The 22,788-nt window shown below is 37.7% G+C and overlaps 3 protein-coding genes across 8 annotated transcripts in view; 1 reads left to right on the top strand and 2 right to left on the bottom strand.

The window, feature by feature from the left end:
• The window catches only part of LOC126371443 (tyrosine-protein phosphatase non-receptor type 14), a 35,679-nt gene extending 32,883 nt beyond the window's left edge, over nucleotides 1-2,796 (bottom strand). Inside the window, exon 1 of the mRNA XM_050016738.1 lies at nucleotides 1,912-2,796. Coding sequence (XP_049872695.1) covers nucleotides 1,912-2,544 — 633 coding nt within the window. The 5' untranslated portion in view covers nucleotides 2,545-2,796. The remainder of the gene's footprint in view (nucleotides 1-1,911) is intronic.
• A 366-nt stretch (nucleotides 2,797-3,162) lies between these two features.
• On the bottom strand, nucleotides 3,163-8,418 carry LOC126371484 (oxygen-dependent coproporphyrinogen-III oxidase). Of its 2 annotated transcripts, XM_050016796.1 has the most exons (9): nucleotides 7,768-8,418; nucleotides 7,249-7,477; nucleotides 7,039-7,104; nucleotides 6,185-6,342; nucleotides 5,600-5,730; nucleotides 5,302-5,428; nucleotides 4,870-5,033; nucleotides 4,276-4,445; nucleotides 3,163-3,477 (listed from the first exon to the last, which is right to left on the bottom strand). In XM_050016796.1, the coding sequence occupies exons 1-9, from the start codon at nucleotides 7,848-7,850 to the stop codon at nucleotides 3,328-3,330; spliced, it is 1,278 nt and encodes a 425-aa protein (XP_049872753.1). In that variant the 5' UTR covers nucleotides 7,851-8,418; the 3' UTR covers nucleotides 3,163-3,327. The 2 variants fall into 2 exon arrangements, with proteins under 2 accessions (XP_049872753.1, XP_049872754.1); XM_050016797.1 differs by lacking the exon at nucleotides 7,039-7,104.
• A 193-nt stretch (nucleotides 8,419-8,611) lies between these two features.
• LOC126371440 (syntaxin-binding protein 5) overlaps nucleotides 8,612-22,788 on the top strand; it is a 376,707-nt gene continuing 362,530 nt past the window's right edge. For 4 of the 5 annotated variants that reach the window (XM_050016735.1, XM_050016730.1, XM_050016729.1 and 1 more), the window contains exon 1: nucleotides 8,612-9,153. In XM_050016735.1, coding sequence (XP_049872692.1) covers nucleotides 9,031-9,153 — 123 coding nt within the window. In that variant the 5' untranslated portion in view covers nucleotides 8,612-9,030. The remainder of the gene's footprint in view (nucleotides 9,154-22,788) is intronic. The other variant, XM_050016733.1, reaches the window with a different exon arrangement.

The raw sequence follows: 22,788 nt of genomic DNA, 5'->3' as shown, positions 1-22,788 counted from the left end.
TTCATTGCAGTAGAAGGTAGGAACAAAGGCTATTTACACTGGGAAGTCACTGTTTTTTAAACAAGACTTCACTTAAAGACATTTAATACTTAAATTACACACTATGTTACAACACACCACTTGTTATTAAAATATAAAAGTCCCCTTCTTTCTGGTTATGATAAGTCTGCTAGATAATACTTTGAAAGAATTTTAATCTCTTTTAAAGTAATAAATTAGTAACATATTTTCTGATGTATTAATTTCTTTGTCACTAGGCAGGTTTACTTTTAATTAATTATTAGTTTAACAAGCTACTACACACATTACACAACTACATAGATTACATTTATACAGTCGTTACATAAAACTTGATTGTACTATCCTTTTGAAATGAACTGGGTATGCTGTTATTTATTTAGAATCTGTTAAACTTGCTTGTTTTTAAAATACAGGGTTAATTGAACAAATTACCCTTAAAATGGAAGTGCTACCATTGGATAGTGGATTGTAAACAACCTGGTTAAATTAACTACACAGTGCATTCAAATCATTCATCTGCAGATAAGGAAATGGCACATTATTTTGTCATTCAATTTAAGGCTTCCTGTTCTCAGGTTTCTCTTTCAATAACTGTCATTTTTCTCAGATACGCATGTTGTCATCTTGTCTTGTTTTTTCTCAGACATAGCAATTATAGCTGCAATGTTGCATGTGTTGTGAGTTGCTGTAGGTGTGCCCATTATTCATGAGCATTGCATTATAGATGGGATAACTACTGTGTGTTTTTTGCTATAAATCATTATCTTAACTGAAAGTGTTTTCTTGCTGTCTTTGGCATTGCTTCAGATATGGTGTTTTCTAGTGATTTTTGTTTAATTAAAGTGTTAACAAGTTAAAAGGATTTAGAAAACGATATGTTTAAGTATGCAAGGTGCTTAATAAATAATTATTTGCATTTTTATGATAAGATAAATGTGATGAATGTGATGATTCACTCATTACTGTCAAAATAATAAGTCAGTCTGATTTAATATATTATTAATAATGATTCTATAGTAAGCCAGGACTTTTGACTGAGCATTTGCTGTAATTACATACAATTTATTTAGTTTTAAATGTGACACGTTACTTACTGTAATAATGACTTAATTTAGGCTTATAGGAAATCATTACATTGCTATTAGGTATTTCATTTCCATATTGAGTCCCAAACTTTTGGAGGGTGTGCGTGGGGCCGAAGGCGACATGTAGAGGCCCCTTGAGAAAATTTAATATAAATGTGGTGTGACACCAACCAGTGATTATGCCTGTATGCACTTTGGGAGTGCACCCAATAGCAACTGCCAGTTGTGTAAGACTATTGCAGATTATGGGAGCAAAGGGAACTGGGCTATTATTATTAACAGTAGGTAGTGTGTCAAAAAAGAAAGGAACAGGCCTTTCCCCAGTGGTGGGGGAGTGAAAATATAATATAATTGGTATTATTATTTTATAACTGTCCATTTAGAGAGAATTAAGCATCACTTTCTGGTTAATTCATGGACAACATTCATCAATAATGACTCATCATCATGACTTGACTCCATGTGTGGGGAATGTGGCTTAGTTAGGTATCTATATTTAGTTTCTAATAGCATGGAAGTTGTGTCAGTTGAATGTCAATGAGGTTTACATAACATCACATAAACTGCCCATCAATGGGCACAGGCCTTCCCTCAATTAAATGGAGAAGGTATGGAACATACTCAGCCACTGTTTGTTTTAGTGTTTTTAATTTTAATTTCTGTATGAGATAGCAATAGATTTATATTAATTACTTGAAGTTTTCATTTAACTTTCAAAGACAAAAGCACCCATTTAAACATTGAAAAGATGAAGGGGAGGCATGTGCCCAGCAGTGGGATTAGAGTAGAGAAAATGAAGGTCTACCTGAGACATGTTGTGAAGAGCCATGTGGTGCTGTATCACAGCAGCAGTGAGCCACTCCAGTCTCCCCGTCTCTGCCAGGGTGCTCCCATCTATGAGCTGGCCTCCATCCAACATCTGCTTAGGAAACGTCAGCAGGTTCTTCAAGTACTCCACTGTGTGCCGCTCCCGGTCATGGTTCCCGTACTCTGCTTGACGGCTGTACGATGCTAGTACCACAGCTTGCTGACAATCACAGATTATCCGGCCCTCAATCAGATCATTCTTCAATTGAAGAAAATAATGGTACCGGGTCACCTCATCCGTGATCAGACTCGTCCCTGAGATCACATAGTACATCACGCGAAGGTACAATTGGTGCGAGGACGCGTATTTGTCCAGCTGGCGCTTCAACGGCCGTTCGAGCTGCACCCATCGCGGCTGCTGGCTTCTGTTGATGTAGCGTAACCCGAAGAACTCCGGCTGGTTGATCGCCTGCCTCTGGCACACGTTGTCGAGGCATTCCTGCCCCGTACTATCCACGGATAGCGTGCAATCCGCTACACCACCATCCAGCAATTCTACGCTTATAACGAACAGACTCTTCGACGCTACATTGTACTGCCGCGTCTTCTTCAACTTCAACTTGAAAGGCATCTTCCTCCACCGTCGATTTGCAATAACATCACATAAGAAACGTTACCTTACATTTATGGTATGTAGGATAGGAAGCATCCGTTACCCGCACCACATTACAATCACATTTCTAATAAGACTCCAGGTTTATAGTTTGGCGTACTGTATAAAATTGCGTCTCGAGGACAGTGACGTATAGATATAAACGGAAAGCAATAAAAATTGCCAAGTAAACACATCACAAAATATGAAATTCACAACATTGCGGCCATCGCAGACAGTTTGACAACTGAATGACAGTTCTCTGACGGTGTTGCTATAACTATTTAAACAATTCTACCAATTTATTTTCAAACGATGATCGGAAACACTAGGCTGAAAACTTTTATTAGTCATCATTATAATATTAGAACATAGAGCAACATACCTGCGTAGAACACAGAACAAGGTCAACATTAGCATTGGCAGTGATGGAATTAAACGGACGTAAAATTGTATTTAGATTCTAATGGATTGAGGTACAACATGCATCTTAAAAGACAAAGTCGATTTTTCACTCAGGGATATAAATAAATTCTTGGTGAATCCTACACATCTGACTTGATATGACGTTTGTTGGGATTCACACAAACACCAAAATGCTAAAGAAAATACTTTATTTTTTTAATAAGTACATAACAATGTATAAAAAAATCGAAATATTTTTTTACAAAACAGTCTTAAATTACACGATGATTTTATTTTCCCCGATGGCAATTACCAAGTCCTTTTTTAAAACCGCGAGTTGTGAATAAAATGTGAATTTTAAGCAGAAGAACGGCTCGTAACTGTAGCTTTTGGGCTGCTCGCGCTCGCTGTCTTCTCCAAACTGAGCCAGTCTCGAGGATTTTTCAGGACTTTTATTAGATTACCTTCAGCAGAATTGGGTTTCGGCTCGTGCATATATTCCCATTTCTGTGAAGTGAAAACAGATTAATTACTATCGACAAATAACAATGACGGTCATTGGCAGCTAAACAGGCAAAAAATTGCCTTTCTTTCACGATATAACCTAGCAGCGGAAAGTATAACATAACATATTACGTAGTATATTATTTATCTCTATGACTTAACTAACATTTCTATAATAGTTTGAAAATGTAGAAATAGTATTTAAATCATAACAGGTAGAAAATATCATGACACTCAGAGTGAGCCAACTTTCTCCAATGCTGGGCAAAGGCTGTAAAGTAAGTTTAAGTTTATACTTAGTACTTATATCATTAGCAATAGTGAAATTCGTCAACTTTACCACTTAAAGTAACTTTGTCCGAAAACGGATTTACTAAAAAAATATTAAATGATAAGGGAGAGTTGCGGTGTGAAAGAAAATGGTGAGGAGAATTGAAAACGGGGCGCTACAATGGTTCCAACATCTAGAGAGAATGAATAAAAGTAGACTTACGAAAAAGATAGAGACGTAGAGAAGGTAGAGATGGAAGAGGAACGTCTAAGCGTACATACCGCGATCAGTTCCAGGATCATTTAAAGAACAGTCAGGCCTAGAGTACTAAATGCTAGCGAGCATGCATCTCTTTGATGAGAGTGGAAAAAGCGAAAGCAGTGCGTGAGGGTCGTAGTAAATGGAATTCTAGTCTCTGTCTACCGCGACGGGAAATAGATGTGATCTTATGAAATATACTAAAACTATGTAATCTTTGATAACTTTCTTTGTGAGCAAAGTTGGCGTATTTCCCCGTAAGCAGTACTTACAGCAGTTAAAGGCAGCGACATGAGTATGGACTCATATCGCGCCTCGGGCGTGTTGAGGCCGAACTTGGTTCCCCTGTCGTAGATCAAGTTGAACTCCACGTAGCGGCCGCGACGGAGCAGCTGCCATTGCCGCTCCTTGTAGCCGTAAGCGTCGTCCTTGTGTTTCTTGACTGTCAAAAATAGTAAGTGAGTAGTGACATAAGTATATTATTATTATCTATCCGTTTCTCTCGTGTGGGTTGTGAGGACCGTAACCAACCTCGTCAGCCTTGGAGTCAGGGTTACCATTGAGCCGACAAATTACACGAGATTCTAAAGTAAAATGAAATGGCCGCTTATTCTTCTCAGCCATAAAACTCATTCAGAAATGTTGATGGGAGAGAGCTAAAATAATAGGTTTACTTACAGGTGTTCTTTGACGATCCTACATTGTAAAGAAACGATTATTTTACTAAGGCAAGCAAGACATAATTTCCTGCACGAGTTGTTGTTGAGGTACAGGACAGATAAAGGCACAAGTCACCACAAATAACTGGCAGCACTTTCGTTAATAAATATAATCATAAAAAAAAAACGACAATATCTTTAACTTACCAATAGGAAGATAGCTTGGGATGACAGCTTCGGCACATGATGTGACGAATTTGAATGCGGATTCTCTATCGGGATAATCCATATCATCGAAGAATATGCCACCGATACCACGTTTCTCTCCGCGATGAGTTATTGTAAAATAATCATCACACCATTTTTTGAACCTGTGTAATATTTTGTGATTAATAAATTAGATAAGAGAACCGACGAACATTTTACTACTGCAACGAACTAATTTAAGCAATAAATGCAAAATTGCGTGTTTAATTATACTAATTTAGTTGAAATTTTAACATCGGGCAACTTTTAAATTTTAATGTTGCCATACGACAAAATTATTCTACCATTTAGGTAGTTAATAGAAAAGTTATAAGTTTTTGAAATCGACGTGGAAAATATTAATAGGTAATTGCCGAAAAATATAAATAGTACCTCTGATAATATGACGCGTCATGTTCATCACAGGCGTGTTTTAAGGTCATATGGAAGTGAAGAGCGTCTGCTTCATCTAGGTAATACGGAGTAAGATCAGTGCCACCGCCGAACCACCATTGAACCCCTGAAAAATAAAAATAACTCATTCATATACTTATACATTTTAAATCCAGGTAATATACGTAATGCCTATCGGATAGTATCGGAGTTTAAGTATGTATTAGTAAAGGCAATGAGATTATGATTTACAAAATATATTACTTATTATTTTATATTTTGGCCAAGTTTTGCTAACCATTTTTATCAGTAACTTCGAAATATCTGTAGTTGAAGTGTACAGTGGGCACCATAGGGTTGCGCGGGTGGATCACAGCACTTACTCCCGCAGCGAAGAATGGCAGCTCGGCGTTTTCCAAATTTTTACCCCTGAAAATATATATTAAATCATTCAACTTTTTTCTCGTGTTGCATGTGAGAGGAGTCATCTTTCCTCATCAGCCCAGGGTTACTATTGAGCCACCAAAGGCCCCTGACACGACGTATGTAACAACTACATACTTACATAGTCAACTGAAAATGTGAGTTACCAGTGTTTGGGGATGATATTGTTGCAATCCAAGAACATACAATACAGTACACAAGTTTTGTTATGGTGTCCAACCCCATAGAAGGTGAAGTGATTAAAAATTGACAATATTGAGAACTGTCTAAGAAAGCACAACACCCGCATACCGTGCGCGTCGTGACGAATGGACCAACGATATTGCCTACTGGAAAAATACACCGATCCAATTCGTTCATATTTATCGCGTCACACACGATATGGTTTCCTCAGTAAAGTGGTGAAACAACTCGTGAAAAGGATCATTTGAACTGTTACCTGCTGCGCATCTGTTGTACAGCTGCTGGCGGTAATTTCCCATGCACGACGGATATATTGACGCCTGCCTTCTCGAATACGCGGCCATCTTGCAGAACGCACGTTATCCCCCCGCCACCAGACTTGCGCGTCCACCGATCTACTTTGAATTTAGCTTCCTGCAAAAAAGTTTGCATTTATAGTTTTATTCAGTGCATTCAAATATGCCTCGCATGCAGACAAAATAGGTAGTTTTAAGGTTTTGGTTAATAAACTGGCAACACAACTATATTTTTTTATTACTAATTTAATAGCAAAGCAAATAAAGTAAAAAGTAGTTAGCTAAGCTAGTTAGTTAGTTAGATATATATACCTATAACAACTGCCATGCAATTTGCATTGTATTAATTAAATTATACTATAGAAATATAAACATGAATTATATTTTGTGGTACTGAATTTCATCATAAGCATAAGTAAACCTAGACCTAAGAAAATAATCAAGTTAGGCTTTTAAAGATAAGGCTTGTACATTAACAGTCATTAACTAGATGGGTAGGTACCTACATAAAACATAAACAACTATAGGTACTATTTAATAGGTTATAAAAATAAAACAGGTTTCTATTACTGAAGTGATAAGGCTTACATTTACGATACTTATAAACTGTACTGTAAGGTAACCATATTGGGAACATTTTTTATTGGACATTTTTTATGTCTGAGTATGGGCTGTACCTGTACCCAAATAAACTAATCCTATGATTAGGTATGTATGTATGTATTTTTTCTACTGATAAGATAAGCCTTTGTATTATCAACTAATATTTCTAAGATTGTGAAATAAGATAAAAATATTTATGAAAAAGTCATACCGGAGTCACCACAATTAAATCATTATTATCAAATTCTAATTCATCTTGATCGTCATTCTCCCATGCCTAAAAAAAAAGTAAAGCTTGTACTTTTCCTCTGGGTATTCAATCAAAAAGGGTTACCAAATAAAAAAAGAAGTAGGTACTGTATGCAAATACCGAAATCCCTTTTTGTTTAAATATCCATAAAAGGTGTTGAACCATATTTACCTTATCTTCTTCACTTTCTAAGGCTTTGCAGAATTCCGACTGTATCCTCATAATGAGTAGTTCCATCTGTGTCTTCATGTCATCCTTATTTTTTTCCAATATTTCCATTGATGTTATAGGTTCAGCCATATACTTGTCAAACTGGGCTATTTCCCTTGCTGAAGCTACATTTTGTTTATGTTGGCTGTATGCAACATAGCCTGTGCCCAACAATGCAGCACAGTATAATCTGAAGAAACAAGGATGAGTAATACTACCTATGTGCTTTGTGACTAATGTATACTTGCAGGATTACAAGAAAGTGGGTCAATGTTATCTGCAGTTTCACTGATTTTTGATTTGATTTAGTTTCCTTTACATAAAGTAGCAGCTGTGATTTGCAGAATTGTGAAAAGTTTCATATAAAAAAAAATCTACGCATCAAATAAGATAACGCACAAGAAATCAAAAGTCACGGTAATTTATTTCAAGTGCTAAGCTATCGAATTAAATGTAAACAAACATTAAAACTCTACTCACTTGTACGGACGATTTCTAAGTTTCCTGTAACTGCCCACATAGCTGAGTGTCCTGAAACTCCTCACAACCACCTTGAACGACATTTTCGCGGAAAATTCTAATGAAAAGTGAAAAGATAATTTTCGGTGAACTTGACGTGAATTTGACAGCTAAGCCGGCAGACAGTGTTGCCAACTTTATTTTTACCAGCCCACCAAATGCGGCCGTGCAAACCACCAGAAACCACTAAAACTGAGCGGTCTTTCAAACCACCAGAATTTCACTAGATAACCCAAAGCCGAATCAGTGCAGTCAGATCGTGGGATGTTTTCTCCCCCTCTTTAGCGCCGCGTCGTAGGTAGAGACAGGGTAAATTATTCAATTATTATTAATAATGACTCTTTAATAATATACCACATAATTTGCACTTAGCAACTGGACCACCAGTGCTTTCGACTATTTGCAACCAATCCTTTAAAACTGGGTCACGTAACCAACAATCACGAAACTTTTGGGTGCACTGTGGCTTAGGCATCTTGATCTTACTCAATATGAAACTAATTGTATGTATTACTAATAAATAAACTTTATATTGGTTCTTTCGCTCAAGTAACTCATAAACCATATTCGGTTGTGTTAGTGGTTAAATTCGTCACTGAAAGGACTCTAATCCACTAAAAAAACCACTAGCCACTAAAACTAATATTTTTTCGCCGAACCACATGTCTAAACCACCAGATCTAGTGGAAAATCCACTAAGTTGGCAACACTGCCGGCAGACGTCACGCGTGTTGTGGCCGCGCGCGCCGCCTGTGGGCTACTATCGGAACTAGCTATCAGCTGTAATTTTTCCTCCGCAAGGTCTCCGCCTCCATGCGCAATATGTGTTCGTCTCTTTTCGAAGCATGGGGATGAGCATCGATCGGTCGCGCGCGCTCTCTCCGGCCAGTGTGTCGGCCTCCGCGGCAGCGATGGCGGCTTGACAGCGCGGCGAGCGTGCGCGAGTTGTTGTCCGCTATCGATCCGTCAGCGGCACCGCATTGCCGTACATTCCGGAGGCGGTGCCTCGCCTAGTTTTCGTCGATCGTCGGCGTGACCGCGTGTCGGCGTCGGCGGCGGCCGGGGCGTAGCGAGTGTTTTGGCCCTGCGCAGTAGCGAGCACAGAGCGCGGGAGCGAGCGACCCTCCTTCCGCCAAAACCGGCTCGCGGACCGCGGCGGACGGCTGTGATGTAGCCGGGGCCGGCGGCAGCCTCGGACAAAGGATCCGCTCGAACCGATTCGCGATGAAGAAGTTCACGTTCAAGGGGGTGCTCGACGGGTTCCGCAGCTCCGTGCAGGCGGCGCCGCGCGGCACCGAGCAGGAGATCCAGGAGACGCTGCGGCCCGACCACTTCCAGATCAAAAAGGTGAGTGTTTATCGCTCGGCCCAAGGTCCCGCAGATAATGGCGAGGGGCGGGGGCTCGGCATTCGCACGCTCCACTGCTGGCGTATTTATAAAACCGGCTCAGGTGCGAGTGCCGCCCGCGTGCACCCGATTGTGTAATGTAAACTATCGAGAACGTTGACACCGACGACATCAAAACAATCTGCCGCAGTCCTCGCTCGGCCGCGCTCTCGTGCAATATTCTAATGTTGTTCTCGGCTGGTGTGGCATGCTGATCGCGTGCGGTGGCAAATCGAAGGCTTTCGCTCGGCCGTAGAATAACACGGGCAGCGCGCCGTACGATGACGTCAGCCTCCGCAACCTTGACCATCTAATCTGTTAGCATGTTCGCGTATAAACATAATCTGTTTAGGTTGCGCCAGGAGCCTCCACCGTGTGGGAAGCTATTATAATTAGACGATATTATTTTGGGCCATTTTTCGTATTGTTTGTTGTTGGAAAGGCGCGACTCGCCGCTCGTAGGCGGGATAGCGCTTTATTGGGCGATAGCTGATAAGATAAGGCTGCACTTAATAATACCTGTACCTCAGCCCTCGGCGCTGGATATTGCCATGTTCTTTTCAGATAAAAGTCAATAAAGACAGTGACTGATTGATATTTATCGACAGGACCAATATTGACGGAATTGGATTGAATTGAAACGATAGATTTAGGTATCTGAGGAAAAGAGAGCGAGCAGTAGGGTATGTAAACAGTAAGCTAAAATAACTACTAGTAGGTATGTTATAAAAGGAAATATTATTTTAGGTTGACTATGTTGTTAATAAGGAAATCCACAAAGCATTGTATTTTCTGATAAGTTGAGCAAAAACGAACATAATGGTATTTGAAGCGGCTAATCCAAGAGTTAATATAAGTGAAAAACAATGATGAAAGAAAAAAACTTTTAATGACTGCATCCGAACTTCGTCTCACCAACTTTTTTCTATTAAAACTCGTCCAAAGTATTAAGTAGCATTTTGCAAATAAGTTTTCCATGTAAGTCGAGCCCCAACATTAATTCCTTTGCCTTTGTCTTTTGTGGGACACAAGAAAAGCTAAAAAGGTTTTTAAGAAATTGCCTTTTACCAGAGTAAAGTCGTTGAGCTTCTCTCATATTGTATTAAAATAATGAACTAGAAACATTATGTGAATTCCATTTTCCGGCGGCTAAAGAAACGCTAAGTTATTCCGCATAATAGGTATTTACGAATAAATACGTAAATATACTCATCAACTCATCATTAGGATAATGGCTAAGACATCTATAATTTAGAAGCTGACAAGTTTTGAACCTCATAAAACTTTGAAGTGGGAATTATTCCTTGCCTCCTGAAATGTTACACAAAGTAGTAGTAGCGGAAACACACGAAAGTAATAGTAAATGTAATTTAAAAGTAAATGCAAAGATAATAATAGATACTCTTCACGATATTGTTGAAGATCAGATGATTAAAGTGTAAATATCGTCGTAATGTAGATAGGAAAAGCGGCAGAAGAATGATAACAACACAACGAGAGACTTTCCAGTAATGGCGCTGTACAGAGTTGCCTTCGTTTACCCTCTAATTTCATGGATAACAGTCATAATGTATCTTTTATCTTCGTTTGTTGGGTACAAATGATGATCCTTGTTATTAAATTCAGGCACAACACATCTTCCACCCATTATTATTCTGATCAAAGTAAAGGGAAGCAATATAGGTAGCAACATAATTCTATACCATATCTGATCCAAATATTAGGCAACAATTATTTTTATACTAGCGACCCGCCCCGAAAAAAATGAAATTATTTACGACATCACATTAAAAACCTCAAAAATAACAGTATTTCTTCACTATTTAATGGATGTTATTATACATAATATATACCTTCCTTTTGAATCACTCTATCTATTAAAAAAACCGCATCAAAATCCGTTGCGTAGTTTTAAAGATTTAAGCGTACATAGGGATATAGGGACGGAAAAAGCGACTTAGTATTATACTATGTAGTGATATGATTCGGCTATTACATTATATTACCCGAGAAATGAGAAAATAGGTAATTATCACGTTAAATATGTACAACGCCATCTATATTGCTTTTATGGAACGTAGCAAGGAAATTCCCTCATTCACGTCACCAGAATTCCCGAAGAAGGTGACATGATACACTCGTCCTTAACAAACAAACTTTGACCAGCGCCAGGATAATCCAATAAATCGTTTTTTTTATCAGAATCTTATTGTAAACTTCATCGGGTCGACAGAGGAAAGCTTTCAAAACTTCGTTACTTCAATCTTCATTTTCTAAATTAGACCGCCGAACTAATTTGCAAGGTTACAAGAAAAACATTGCTTTGAGGTCTCAGGCGCCGTAATATGATGTGATTGATCCATCCGCAATCGGACTCTATTGTTTGAATGTCTCGTTTTATTCTGAAATAAAACGCAAAAGTTTCAATATGGACTTGTTAATTGTACTAGAGTCAATTATTTCTTTGGAAGCAGTCTTTATAACAGCAATGAAATACTAATTAGACTTTTCTACTGGCAATTGAGTTGCTCAGTGGCAAATTACTTTGGAGTTTTATATCTGGTGATCTTTTCTCGAGACTGGCGAAATGCGAGAGTAACTTAGGAGATGTCTGCAATATCTTCAGTTTTCTGTGTCTCTATAACAGCTTTAATTCGAGAATTAGGTGTGGAAAGTTTCCGGCCAAGTAGTAAATGCCATATGTATGCAACAAATATATTTACAATAATTCGCGTCAAAAATATGTGTCAAAAGCAGAAGATGAATGCAATTTTGCTGAAGGAGACTTGTAATTAGCATATAGAGTGATGTTATATAGATGACTAGTGATTTTATTTACTGCACTATTCAGCTGTTAATCTTCCTAAAAGTAAATAAATAAATAAAATATCGGAACAGAGATCTACATGAGAACAATAGGTATACAATCTATTGCGTTTGCTATCTCCACATTATTTAGAGGATAAACACTATATTAACGACATCATTTCTTATGGCTTCATTCTTCCATACATGATCGTATATATATCGCAAATAAATAGATATATTAGGTATACAGTACACGCTGTAGGTATCTACTTTAGTACATTAAATGCCAGGAGCAGTTTTTTTAATGGTGCGTATAGGTAATTCAAATTCAAAGAAAGAACGCAGCACGTTAGGAAACAAGCAACAAAATAGCAGCAGTCATTAGCACATCGATAAAACGAGTCACAATGTCGAGATATACAAATAGTGCGCTCGCGCCGATGATGTAAGAACGTCAGAACAACCGCTTATCTACCTACACACTGGCTGGTAGTCACGTGGAGACATTTACCAATAAAACGTACGCTTGAGAAACGGTAACTACTACCTATACGGAATTTACTAAGTAACTCGTTTTAATCGTGAACTATATACTTATAGAAGGCTGCTTTGGTTATATTTTGGAAGCAGGTTCGTGTAATGTTGTAAATAGATAGTTAATTTTCAGTGTTTACCTCTTTTATTTGAGTATCATACTAGGCCTGAAACTGACACCAGTTTTCAAAGAAATGCTATTATAGAAACTCAGATTCTGAATTTTGTCCGGCAGAACACTGCGTGTCTTTAAGCAAATACCTTTATTATCGAATTTACGAGTAGAATTAGCTATGTTAAAATATAGTTTATGAAAGACTTTAATAATGGTAATAAAAAGTAGTATCATTTTAAACTGCCTTTAATGTTATTTAGCCATCGGATTAATGGCGTCACCTTGAGCACTATAATCAATATTGTGAGGAATCAGACGACAGCTGTGTACATTACTAGAAATACTAGTACATATTAGTAGCCATTTTCTCACTCCACTCGTCCGCTAAGTTTACGATGCCGGAGCTCCGCGATAGTATATTAAAAGGTCGTCTTGTGCATTATAATCTGTAGGGAAAAAAATACATCGACTATCATGTTTGCAGGAGTAGTAGTAAAATAGCGGGGTTGAACCGGCGACAGCATACAAAGGCCCTTTCCATCCTCTTTCTTCCATTCCGTGAAATAACTATTCTAATATCTGATCAAATATCAGGAATAAGCAACTTATTTCCGATCTTTAGAAGAGTTGACGACAATCAAACGTTCAACTGTAAAATACTGATATTCTGAGAAAATGTACTGTCTACCTATTAGAACTCGAAAGATACTGCCTTAACGTATGACAGGCAGACAGACACCGTAGCACAGACGGCTTAGTATTAGATTCCCGGTACGAAACCCTAAAAACTGCCAAAGCCTCTTTGCAGATGAAAAATACTACGGTGACCGTAAATAAAGGGAAAGAAGGTAGTGATTAAAACGCACACGAGATACAAAACCCAAGCGAGATTTTTGGTCAAATAAGCGTTGTTTCTAACAACAACGTGCAAGTATTCCTACAAGTATTTTACGCAACAACAATGTTGATAATAACCCATGTAGAATCCAACAAGGGGCAACGTTTCTTGACAATATTTACTTGTTTTATCTCGTATGAATGAAGCCATTATCTCACACTGGTAGATAAGCAATTATAACGGTAGTCTTGGCGTCTCCTCCGTGATTCACTTAATTAAGTAGACAGATGTTTCTTATATTACTTGTGCTATTTACGCAAATATTGTTGGTTGTTATGTAGCTAGTAGATATTGTTTACGTTATTTGAAGGTGCAGTCTCCTTTTATAAGTCTTTACTTTTTATTTCGGTGCAATAAAGTATGTTTGAATTTGTTTTTTGAAGACTAAACTTGATGCGTCTCGAAAAGAACACGCCTTAAAATGATTTATCTTTCGGAATTGTTAGTTTAATAGGCCCCGGACACAGGTTGGCCGCTGCAAGGATAATCTCTGCAGGTGGGGATATCTGGTTAATGGTTGCGATGATTGCGAGTGTGGAGTATCACCACAAACTATGGCTCACCTTTTGTGCTGTCCTAAGTGCCCTAACACCTGCACTATTAAAGACCTTTACGAAGCCACTGACAATGCCGTAAGCGTGGCCAATTATTGGTCAGCAAAAATTTTGTATCGATCGCCATCGACTCGCAAAGAAGAAGTTAGTTAAATCAAAAACTGAAAAAATGTAAGTGCTTCAAATTTTTCATTTTCCGTCGGTTGATGGACATGTCCCAAATTATCTTTTACTTCTCATAGAAATGATTTTATCAGTAAGTTCACATTTAACGATGTCTTCAAATGCTGTATTTTGGACGTTTTCTTTTAATTATTCTTGAGCATTATTCTTTCTTTCGCGGGTTTTGGTACTGTCTATTGTCCGATACAGTTTACATTGTCTCTCTCTTCTACTAGGGAGAGAAGAGAGTTTATATTGTTGTATATAGAAACTGTAGACGCTGTCGAGGTGCGAGTGAAGATAAAACTGGGAATATAAGTAGCTGTAGAAAGTTTATGGTTTCCTCAATAAAACTAGCTTTGTTAGTAGTATCAAATGATCTATTATAAGAATGTTAACTATATCAAGGCACATCGAGGATCAGGATCGGTATTTTAGCAGCAAATTGTGCTGAGGAGGTTGAGAAACATTAATACAACTTATCAATAATTTAATTAGCTAAAAAGTGTACGTTATGTATGATGTGTTTATGTTGTATAGTACTTACCGTGAGAAATCAAAACATTGGCAAACAAAATTTAAGTTTGATTCCATATGCGTAAATGTCAAGGATGTGTTGTATAGAATCACTATCGAACTAAGATTGTTGTTGTACATAATATCTGTATAATAAAAATAATACAACAGAACTGTAACAAAAACCTGTTTTTGGTAAACACATTTTAGACGATGATGAGACGATGTTTAGTCATCTTTGGTTTTAATTTTTTAATATACTTAATTATGATGTATTGAATGTAGTAGATTGTCGATGGTCTATTTTTACGACAAACAATATTGATTTAGGTAAGTATTTCTATCTTTTAAACATTTAGACTTGAGAGCCAGATGCTACAAACGGAGTAACTTTTAAATTCATCACAACACTTCAAGCAATGCCTGTTTTCTTTACCCAAAGAGAGCAAGACACTAACGAGGCTGACGGAATTCTCATCCACAAACCATGACATCAAGCCCCAGACCAGTCCTTACAAGTCCTCTTCCCTCGTTATTCAAAGGCCATTACCGTGCCAAATTCCACAATAAGTTTTGTCACGTCCAAGCAACTTTCGGCTGTAACAACTAGGTCAGTCCAAGCCATGATTGGGTTAATCCTCCACTGGACAGTCCCTGAGGCTTAGCGGGTGGGTTCTAGATTATAGCGGTCCCTGAGTTATGGTACGTCATGGGAATTTGTCTCGGCTACAGGTGACAGTAATTTAAATAATGGCGTGTCTGTTTTATGTTTAGGGAGGTTTTCTGTGGTAAAATAGGGAAAAATGGTCGTGGGGAGTTTTCTCAATTTGTTTCTGTGATCATTAAATCTCCAAAATCCTAGCAAATGTAGAAAAAGTCTGAAAAAGGGCTTTCGGAAATAATTCAATGCAAAAAACGCTTATTAAACATTTTAACTAATCCTTGTCATTGTAGACGAAGACTTCTTTACTTTGATTCGTTATTTGTCGAGATTTCAACAGAGCGTGAAGCTTTTTCAGAAACTCAAGACAAATTCTAAAATTACTCCAGCTCCTCTGTCTTATTTCATTATTAAGTTTATTTCAGCGACGTTGAATTGTATCTTTTGTAACTTTGCGAAAGCCCATAGTACCTATATCATGTTCGTCAATCAACTCTTAGCTTGAGCTTGTCACTTAGCAAATTGTCCGCGATAAAATCTCAAGATTATAGACTGTCTGCTTTGAAGAGAGTGGACTCAGAAATAATGAGAGCTCTTTAATTAACGATATCTCAGGACGCCCTACGTGAGTCTCGGAGATTCTGTTTATTATTTTCGCTAAGAAGGCTGACGTCTTGATGCGAGATGAGCTATTTCGATGTGTAATATTGCGTTTGAATTTGGCTTTATTAGATGTATGACATGAACCAGGGTTCTTAATTACTTTTTGTATTTCAGCTGCGGTCGACATAGACCAACTTTAATACTTATTATAAGTCTGAAACAAACCATTTTCTTTTGTATCCTACAGTTTCTTCTGCTGTCTTGAAACGTAGATAATTGATACCACGTGGTTTCCAGGGTTTCTGGCGATCGTAGCTGGGGAATGGGTACAACTCTGCCTCTCTTTGGGGATACAGGCGTGATGCTTGATATGTGAAACGTCCACACAGAATTCGTCAACGTCTCAAAGTGACCTTTGAATTGAACATATTAATTGTTTCGTCCAAAATTGCGAGTGGTCTGGTGAGCAAAGTTCAACGCCTCAATTAGGTACAAGCACCAGGCACAAGCTCCGAGAATGACATAAATAACTAAACAGACGGTGCACGTATTACACACTCGACCTCGTGTCATAAAGTATTTGCAGGAGGAACCGGCGAGTGAAGGATTGATGAGGTAGACATGTAAAAAGTCTTTCAGGTGTCTCACAATTCATAGAATAGAATAGAATAACTTTATTCCCAAAACAGTGCAGTACAATAGTAGAGAAGATAAAGATAAGTATACAAATCAAAAATACACTGCCAGGGAAAAGGGACTGACTCAGCATGTTGTTGCGAAGGATAGTAGAAATACCACTCTTAGCAACACTGATATTCTGCCAGTACCTAAGTTACGCTTATAAATACTTTGAACTATCGTGCCAACAAAAAGTGTCGGGATTTACTTACAATAAATAAGAAAATAAGCAAATTTAATTATGAAGAAAATATATGAATTAAGGGGTTACGAAAAATATGAAAGTATTAGTCAAAGGTAGATAGTATGCCAAGGGGTTAAAGTATACATAATAGATACGACAAATAAACAGATGTGTAAAATAAAAGCCACAGATATTCATCAATATGTCGGGTCTGGAAATTGGATGTCTTGTTGCCAATCTATGAAAAATAATTTAAAAAATTGAGACCAAGTTGAGAGTATCTTAGATATCGCTTAGTGATATCATCTTACTTCTATAAAACCTCACTTCTGTAAAAACATGTTAGGTAAGAGAGGTCTCTGTAAATAATTATAATAAAACTGAATGTTTTGCGAATTTGTGTGCAATAAAGTGTTTTATTGTTATTATTAAAACTGCACACTAAAACGAGGAAAACAAGCTCCACAAGAATATTGTTTAAACAATATAAAATGCACTACGCACTACTAATGTATTTGTAATCGATAGTATTGTTGATGAAAAGCAACGCAACGAAAATACCTACCTAAGGTTACTTACCTTCTGCTAAATGGTGAAAACTTAATAACAATTCGAGATAAAATGTATACTATCTATGACATTCCCGTCATCAAGGCGAATCTAACAATTCCTCATACATCAAAATCCATTAACTCGTTTAGGCTACAGGAAGCCACAAAGCAACATACATACATACATACAATCGAAAAATATTGCCCTTCTTTGGCAGTCGGGTAAAAAACTGGATAACATGGTGATGATGACATAAATTCTATTATCTGACCTCTGATGTTTCAGTCATTCTTTGAGATATCTACTGTGATGGAGTTTGAATAGGCTAATTTCCAACTAGTCAAATCAGTTACTTTTTACTAAACGTCAAAACACGAAATTACTATGGAATTTGTATACATGTAAAAGCACACTGTGACGTCATAGAAAAAGTGATAAAATGTCGGGCTTATTATTACGTTTTTCTTGATTAAAATTCATGAATAAGTTAAAAATAGAAAAAAGAAAATGTTTTTCGTTAGTTTTAGATCTGTATTTAGTAATCAGAATTTCATAATTTATCTTGAACCTAGTATACGACTCTATTCATTAATTGTAGATTTAAATCGGATGGCATTCACTAGGTAGCGTAGGCAACGGCATTCATTTGCTACTTACTGTTACTGTTTACTCATAGGAAAGAATACCCATTGTCCCAAACTGCTGACGTCTCAAGGTGACAACGGACAAAAAGTCACTGCATTTTATAAATAAGTGACATTGGATTTGGGATAGGTCGTGTCCATTATCCGGAACGAGGAGCACCCATATCGTGCCCCGTGCCATAGAATAAGGAATAATACTACGTACAGAACGGCATCTCTCCGCTTCCCACCAGCGTCTGAGCCAGGTTTACCTCACCCCCCCTCGAACATAGTTTAGACTTGAATCGTATGGAGCCAGACGTCACACACACAGATGCGCGTGTACGGTAACGTCAAAGTGTGGTGTCCGTGTAAAAGGAGGTTTGCATGAAATGTCCGCGTTGTGCCCATAGTCTGACTCCATTATACAATTAGACTTCCAACCAGACTTCAAACAGCAGCCGTACGGAACTTCGATTGCGAGTTATTGACTGTACTTCCTCGAGTCTTAACTAATATTTTTCGTTTCATCTTCGGCTATTTTGGTATCTACTCAATAATACCATTAGAAAAAACATTGTATAAATATCACTTTCGACCTCCTTGCACTTACGTCGTTTTTCGTAGGTTATTGAACTATTGAACTCGTCACGTTCTATGTAATTTCGATTCACTCTTTATTTGAGAGCCGTGCTCTTGTCGGTGTGGTAATCGCCATTCCTCTCTTCTACCCGCCAAATCCTACACCTCCTGATACAACAAGACCTGCACCTTCTCTTTTATTTCAATTATTCTTTCTTTTTTCTTTCTTCTCTTTTTTATTTGGATTACCTACTGCAAATTTAACAATCATCTCATCAATGATACATTCGTTCCATCTAGCGTTCGTTGAAGCACTAAATACTTTAAATCATTAAAACCCCATTCACGTTAACAGCATTTTAAATAGGTCCGAGCATATCCCAGTCATTATCTAACAATGAATGTACTGTGTGATACATCACATTGTTACAATCTGTCCGCTAGCGACACCAGGTTATAGCAATAACATCCAATTGTTCAATTATAACCTAAGTAATTGTAATTAGAACAGATTAAATAACTGCAGAGTTGCTTTATTAATTCAAATCACATTGGCGCCCATTAATCAACGGAGGTTGTGACGTCACATCGTTTGACAGTCCACCATTACGTATTATACGCCATTTTGATTTTGCGCGCCAGTAAGTAATTATAACGGGCGTATGGCACGTGTGTCGTTGTAATAAAGACGCTTATAGTATACCGTGAAGAATTTCCAGAATGTTATGTAAATGTGAAAGCATTATTGCGTGAGATGAATGAAATAATTACGATGTGTATTCATTTTTTGTATTTATATTATTCAAAAGTAGGTATAGCTACTTTCTTTTCTCGTTACAAATATTTTTACCCAAACGTAAAATAATATTTTATAACCTTTTGCTGAAACCAGACTTTCTAAAAATACTCGTTCCTAGCGTTATGTGTTGCCATATCCAAAAATGTTAAGAGATATTCTAACAAAATACCGCAAAGCTATTTGAGTAGGTCCCTACATTGGAAAGAAAACTAATAAAGAAATTGAAAGAACATTTTTCTTGGAACTGCTGGAGTAGGTATATTAAAGTAATGGACAATCATTATCCGACCCTAGTGGCAGTTTATTCAATCTATTCAATAGTCCTATTTATAGCTGACGTTTCTCTTGGGTGTATTTTTTTAATTCTTTCAAGGATTTTGTTGGGTTTTACAAACAGCACTCTGCACAAATGTACTTTTTAAGGGTTCACGAATCTGATCAAAGACCTTTCTATCGTTATTCTTTACAAAAGACACTAAAAGTAAATACTAACGTTCCGTGTGACGCAGAAACTAAACTAATAAAGTCACAATTTCGTTGGATTCAGGAGCAATATGTCTGGCATGTCTTTTCAGGCTGATTCAGTGCCTTATTGGAATTGCCTTCGTAACGCCAGCTGGTAATGTCAAAGTGTCGACGACGACTATTTGGCAAGTGTCGGGAAATGATAATGCCTCCTCTTATTGGCGACTTCTCGGCCTATTTGGACCCAAAGCACGTAGACAGAAGGTCGTACAAGATGCAGCGAGAATCCTGGAGCTAGCACTGTGTGATTGAATCGGAATACAATTGCAAGTTGATGGCTATCTGTTGATTTGTTACGTGGTTTGCATGTTTGATGTGATGCAGCTGCAACCTGGATACATAGTTTGTGTAGAACAAATTACCTAAAAATGATCTTCATAATTAACACTAACAAAAACATAATCTTTAAACAAATATTTGCATAGGTCGAAGCCAATAAGTTTGAAAGTTTTTAAAGTGATGAATGGATACGGCACAGTTTCAAAAACCTTACGAGGAAAACTTCCAACGCACAGATCTTCTCGAATTACCGAAGTAACTTATATATTTGCAAGTCAGCAGTAGAAAAGTTGCGAAAACTTCGCTCGAGCTTCACTATCAGGTGTCGCCTCATCTCGTGGGTGACAAAATTGATGATCGGAAACCCAAAGCCGAGAACGCGCAGTCATTTAAATCGACACTTTTAAACCTCATCCAATTTTCTTTGAATGAACCTTTGATTCTGTTTGGGTATCAATCATTCTGTTTGTTTGTTTACTTCGTCCACGTATTGATTCGTTTCCTTAATGATCGCTGAGTTTTATATTTTCCTTTTCTTGGCATTCATCGACCGTTATTCAGCCCTTGCTTTCATTTGCTTCGGTTGCGTCATACACAAATTTCCTTGTCATGCTACCCACTCAGCCTTGTTCAATGTGCACGATACACAATATAATCGTGTTTTAAACACAGTTTCAGCAAAATTCGGAACGTTCGTAGCGCAGGCTGTAATTTGAAGCGTTTGCCAAGAAACACAAGCTAATGTAAAAGATTAAAGGAAAATGTTTGGCGACGTTAGTAATTACATTTGGAAATGTGAAGCTAGAAAGATGCCCGCGTCAGTAGGGTGTCCACTCTGACGTTATACATGTGGTAGGCGTAATCTTGTTTGAGTAGACAATATTAACTGCGGAAAAAATGAACAAAAAGTTATGAATGACTCGGCAGTCTACTCGGGAAGGAATATAGTGTAAATGTTAAGCAAGAATATATTTGAGATGTTGTGTTGAACTGACTATTTGCAATGAATGACATGCCTCTGTTGATTTAATTTTGGATGTGAGTCGAATTGAGTTGAATTATATCAATAAAAAGCTAGTATAAATCAAAACTTGAGCCCTCTATCAGCCAAATTTTGAAGTAAGAACTATCAAACAGAAAACTAACCTAAAATTTCGATGAATAATCTAGAAAACGACGCTTTGAAATAATTTCAGTCTGGGTTATGTGAAACTACAGACGGTATGAAATAAATGTAGATAAGGGAAGCTGATATGAGCCTGTTATGTCTGCATGTGTATGTATGGATGTATATGATAGAGATTAGCACATATCCGCACTATGCATGGAGGTCGCCGCCGGAGATATTGAAATATGAGCATTCCATGCGGACTATACTGAACTTTGCGTATCTGTTGTTAGCACTGTAACTAGGTGAAATATTATAGTGTAAACTATATTTTTTCGTCTTTACTTTAGTGTCTATCTTCGTTTATCACGCTTTGAAAATCTTATGAAATGAAACTATATACAAATACAAATGTAGAGTTTTTCTTTCTCCAAAACATTTTAGGATCCGTAGGCATGCTCGAACGAAACATGGAGATAAGTTTACACCAAAACGAACACGATAGACAGCTGACCTTTTCCAATTTTAGAATAAAATAACTTTGCACTAAAAATAAGCTCAGGCGTTCAACGGAATTAACCGAGATATAACATCTTTCCTTTTAAAGTCTGCTGTCCTTGGCAATGCTATATCCTGGAACAAAGCCAAATGTCACGACCGCCATAGCCTCATTCTCTAAACCTATTATAGCTGGAATATGTTCTTTGGGCAATATAAAATGTGACGTATCTACATCTCGGCAGATCCGCCCCAGAAATAGGTAGCGGAACCGCAAGGACCTCAAATACAATTGAGTTGTTCGCGAATCCGACCGATATTACGTCGAGAAATGGCTGTGGGCGAAATGGGGATGACGCTGGCCCGGTTCTACTTCACTTCAGGGGTGCTACCTTGGAGAAATGGAGAGAATTGTTAGGTTGTAAAGTAATTTTATTCATTTTTTCGCAAAGCATAGTACCCGTTGCCTTTTGCGTTTGTTGGTTGATAATATAGTAAACATATTCTAAATCAATGGTTGACAACAACCGAGAAAGTTATCAGCTAAAGAAAGTAGTCAGCCTCAGGCACACCCCAGACACTTCATACAAAAAACCTCGTTTTACACAGAGACTACATATTGACGTTGTCGTATATGCGTAACTGTGTGTGTGACGCCTGAGGGCTGCCTAACATGACTTACTTAGATAGGTAATACTATCTACGCAGGAACCTTTTATAATCATCAGTTTGGGGGGCGGTTTAAACCTAACCTAGCTCAGACGCTGGTGGAGAGCGGAGAGTTGCCGTTCTATACGTATGTAGTATTATTCCTACGACTTGCATCCGTCCGATCATGACCTATGCAGGGGTAGTTTTCGCTCACGCGAGTCCCTCTCAAATTCACCGTCTACAGGTAATACAAAATCGTTTCATGC

The sequence above is a fragment of the Pectinophora gossypiella genome, chromosome 12 (genome assembly GCF_024362695.1).
Source record: "Pectinophora gossypiella chromosome 12, ilPecGoss1.1, whole genome shotgun sequence".
NCBI classification, from domain to species: domain Eukaryota; kingdom Metazoa; phylum Arthropoda; class Insecta; order Lepidoptera; family Gelechiidae; genus Pectinophora; species Pectinophora gossypiella.
Note: the sequence above shows the minus strand (reverse complement) of the source record. Positions and strands in the feature narration are given on the sequence as shown.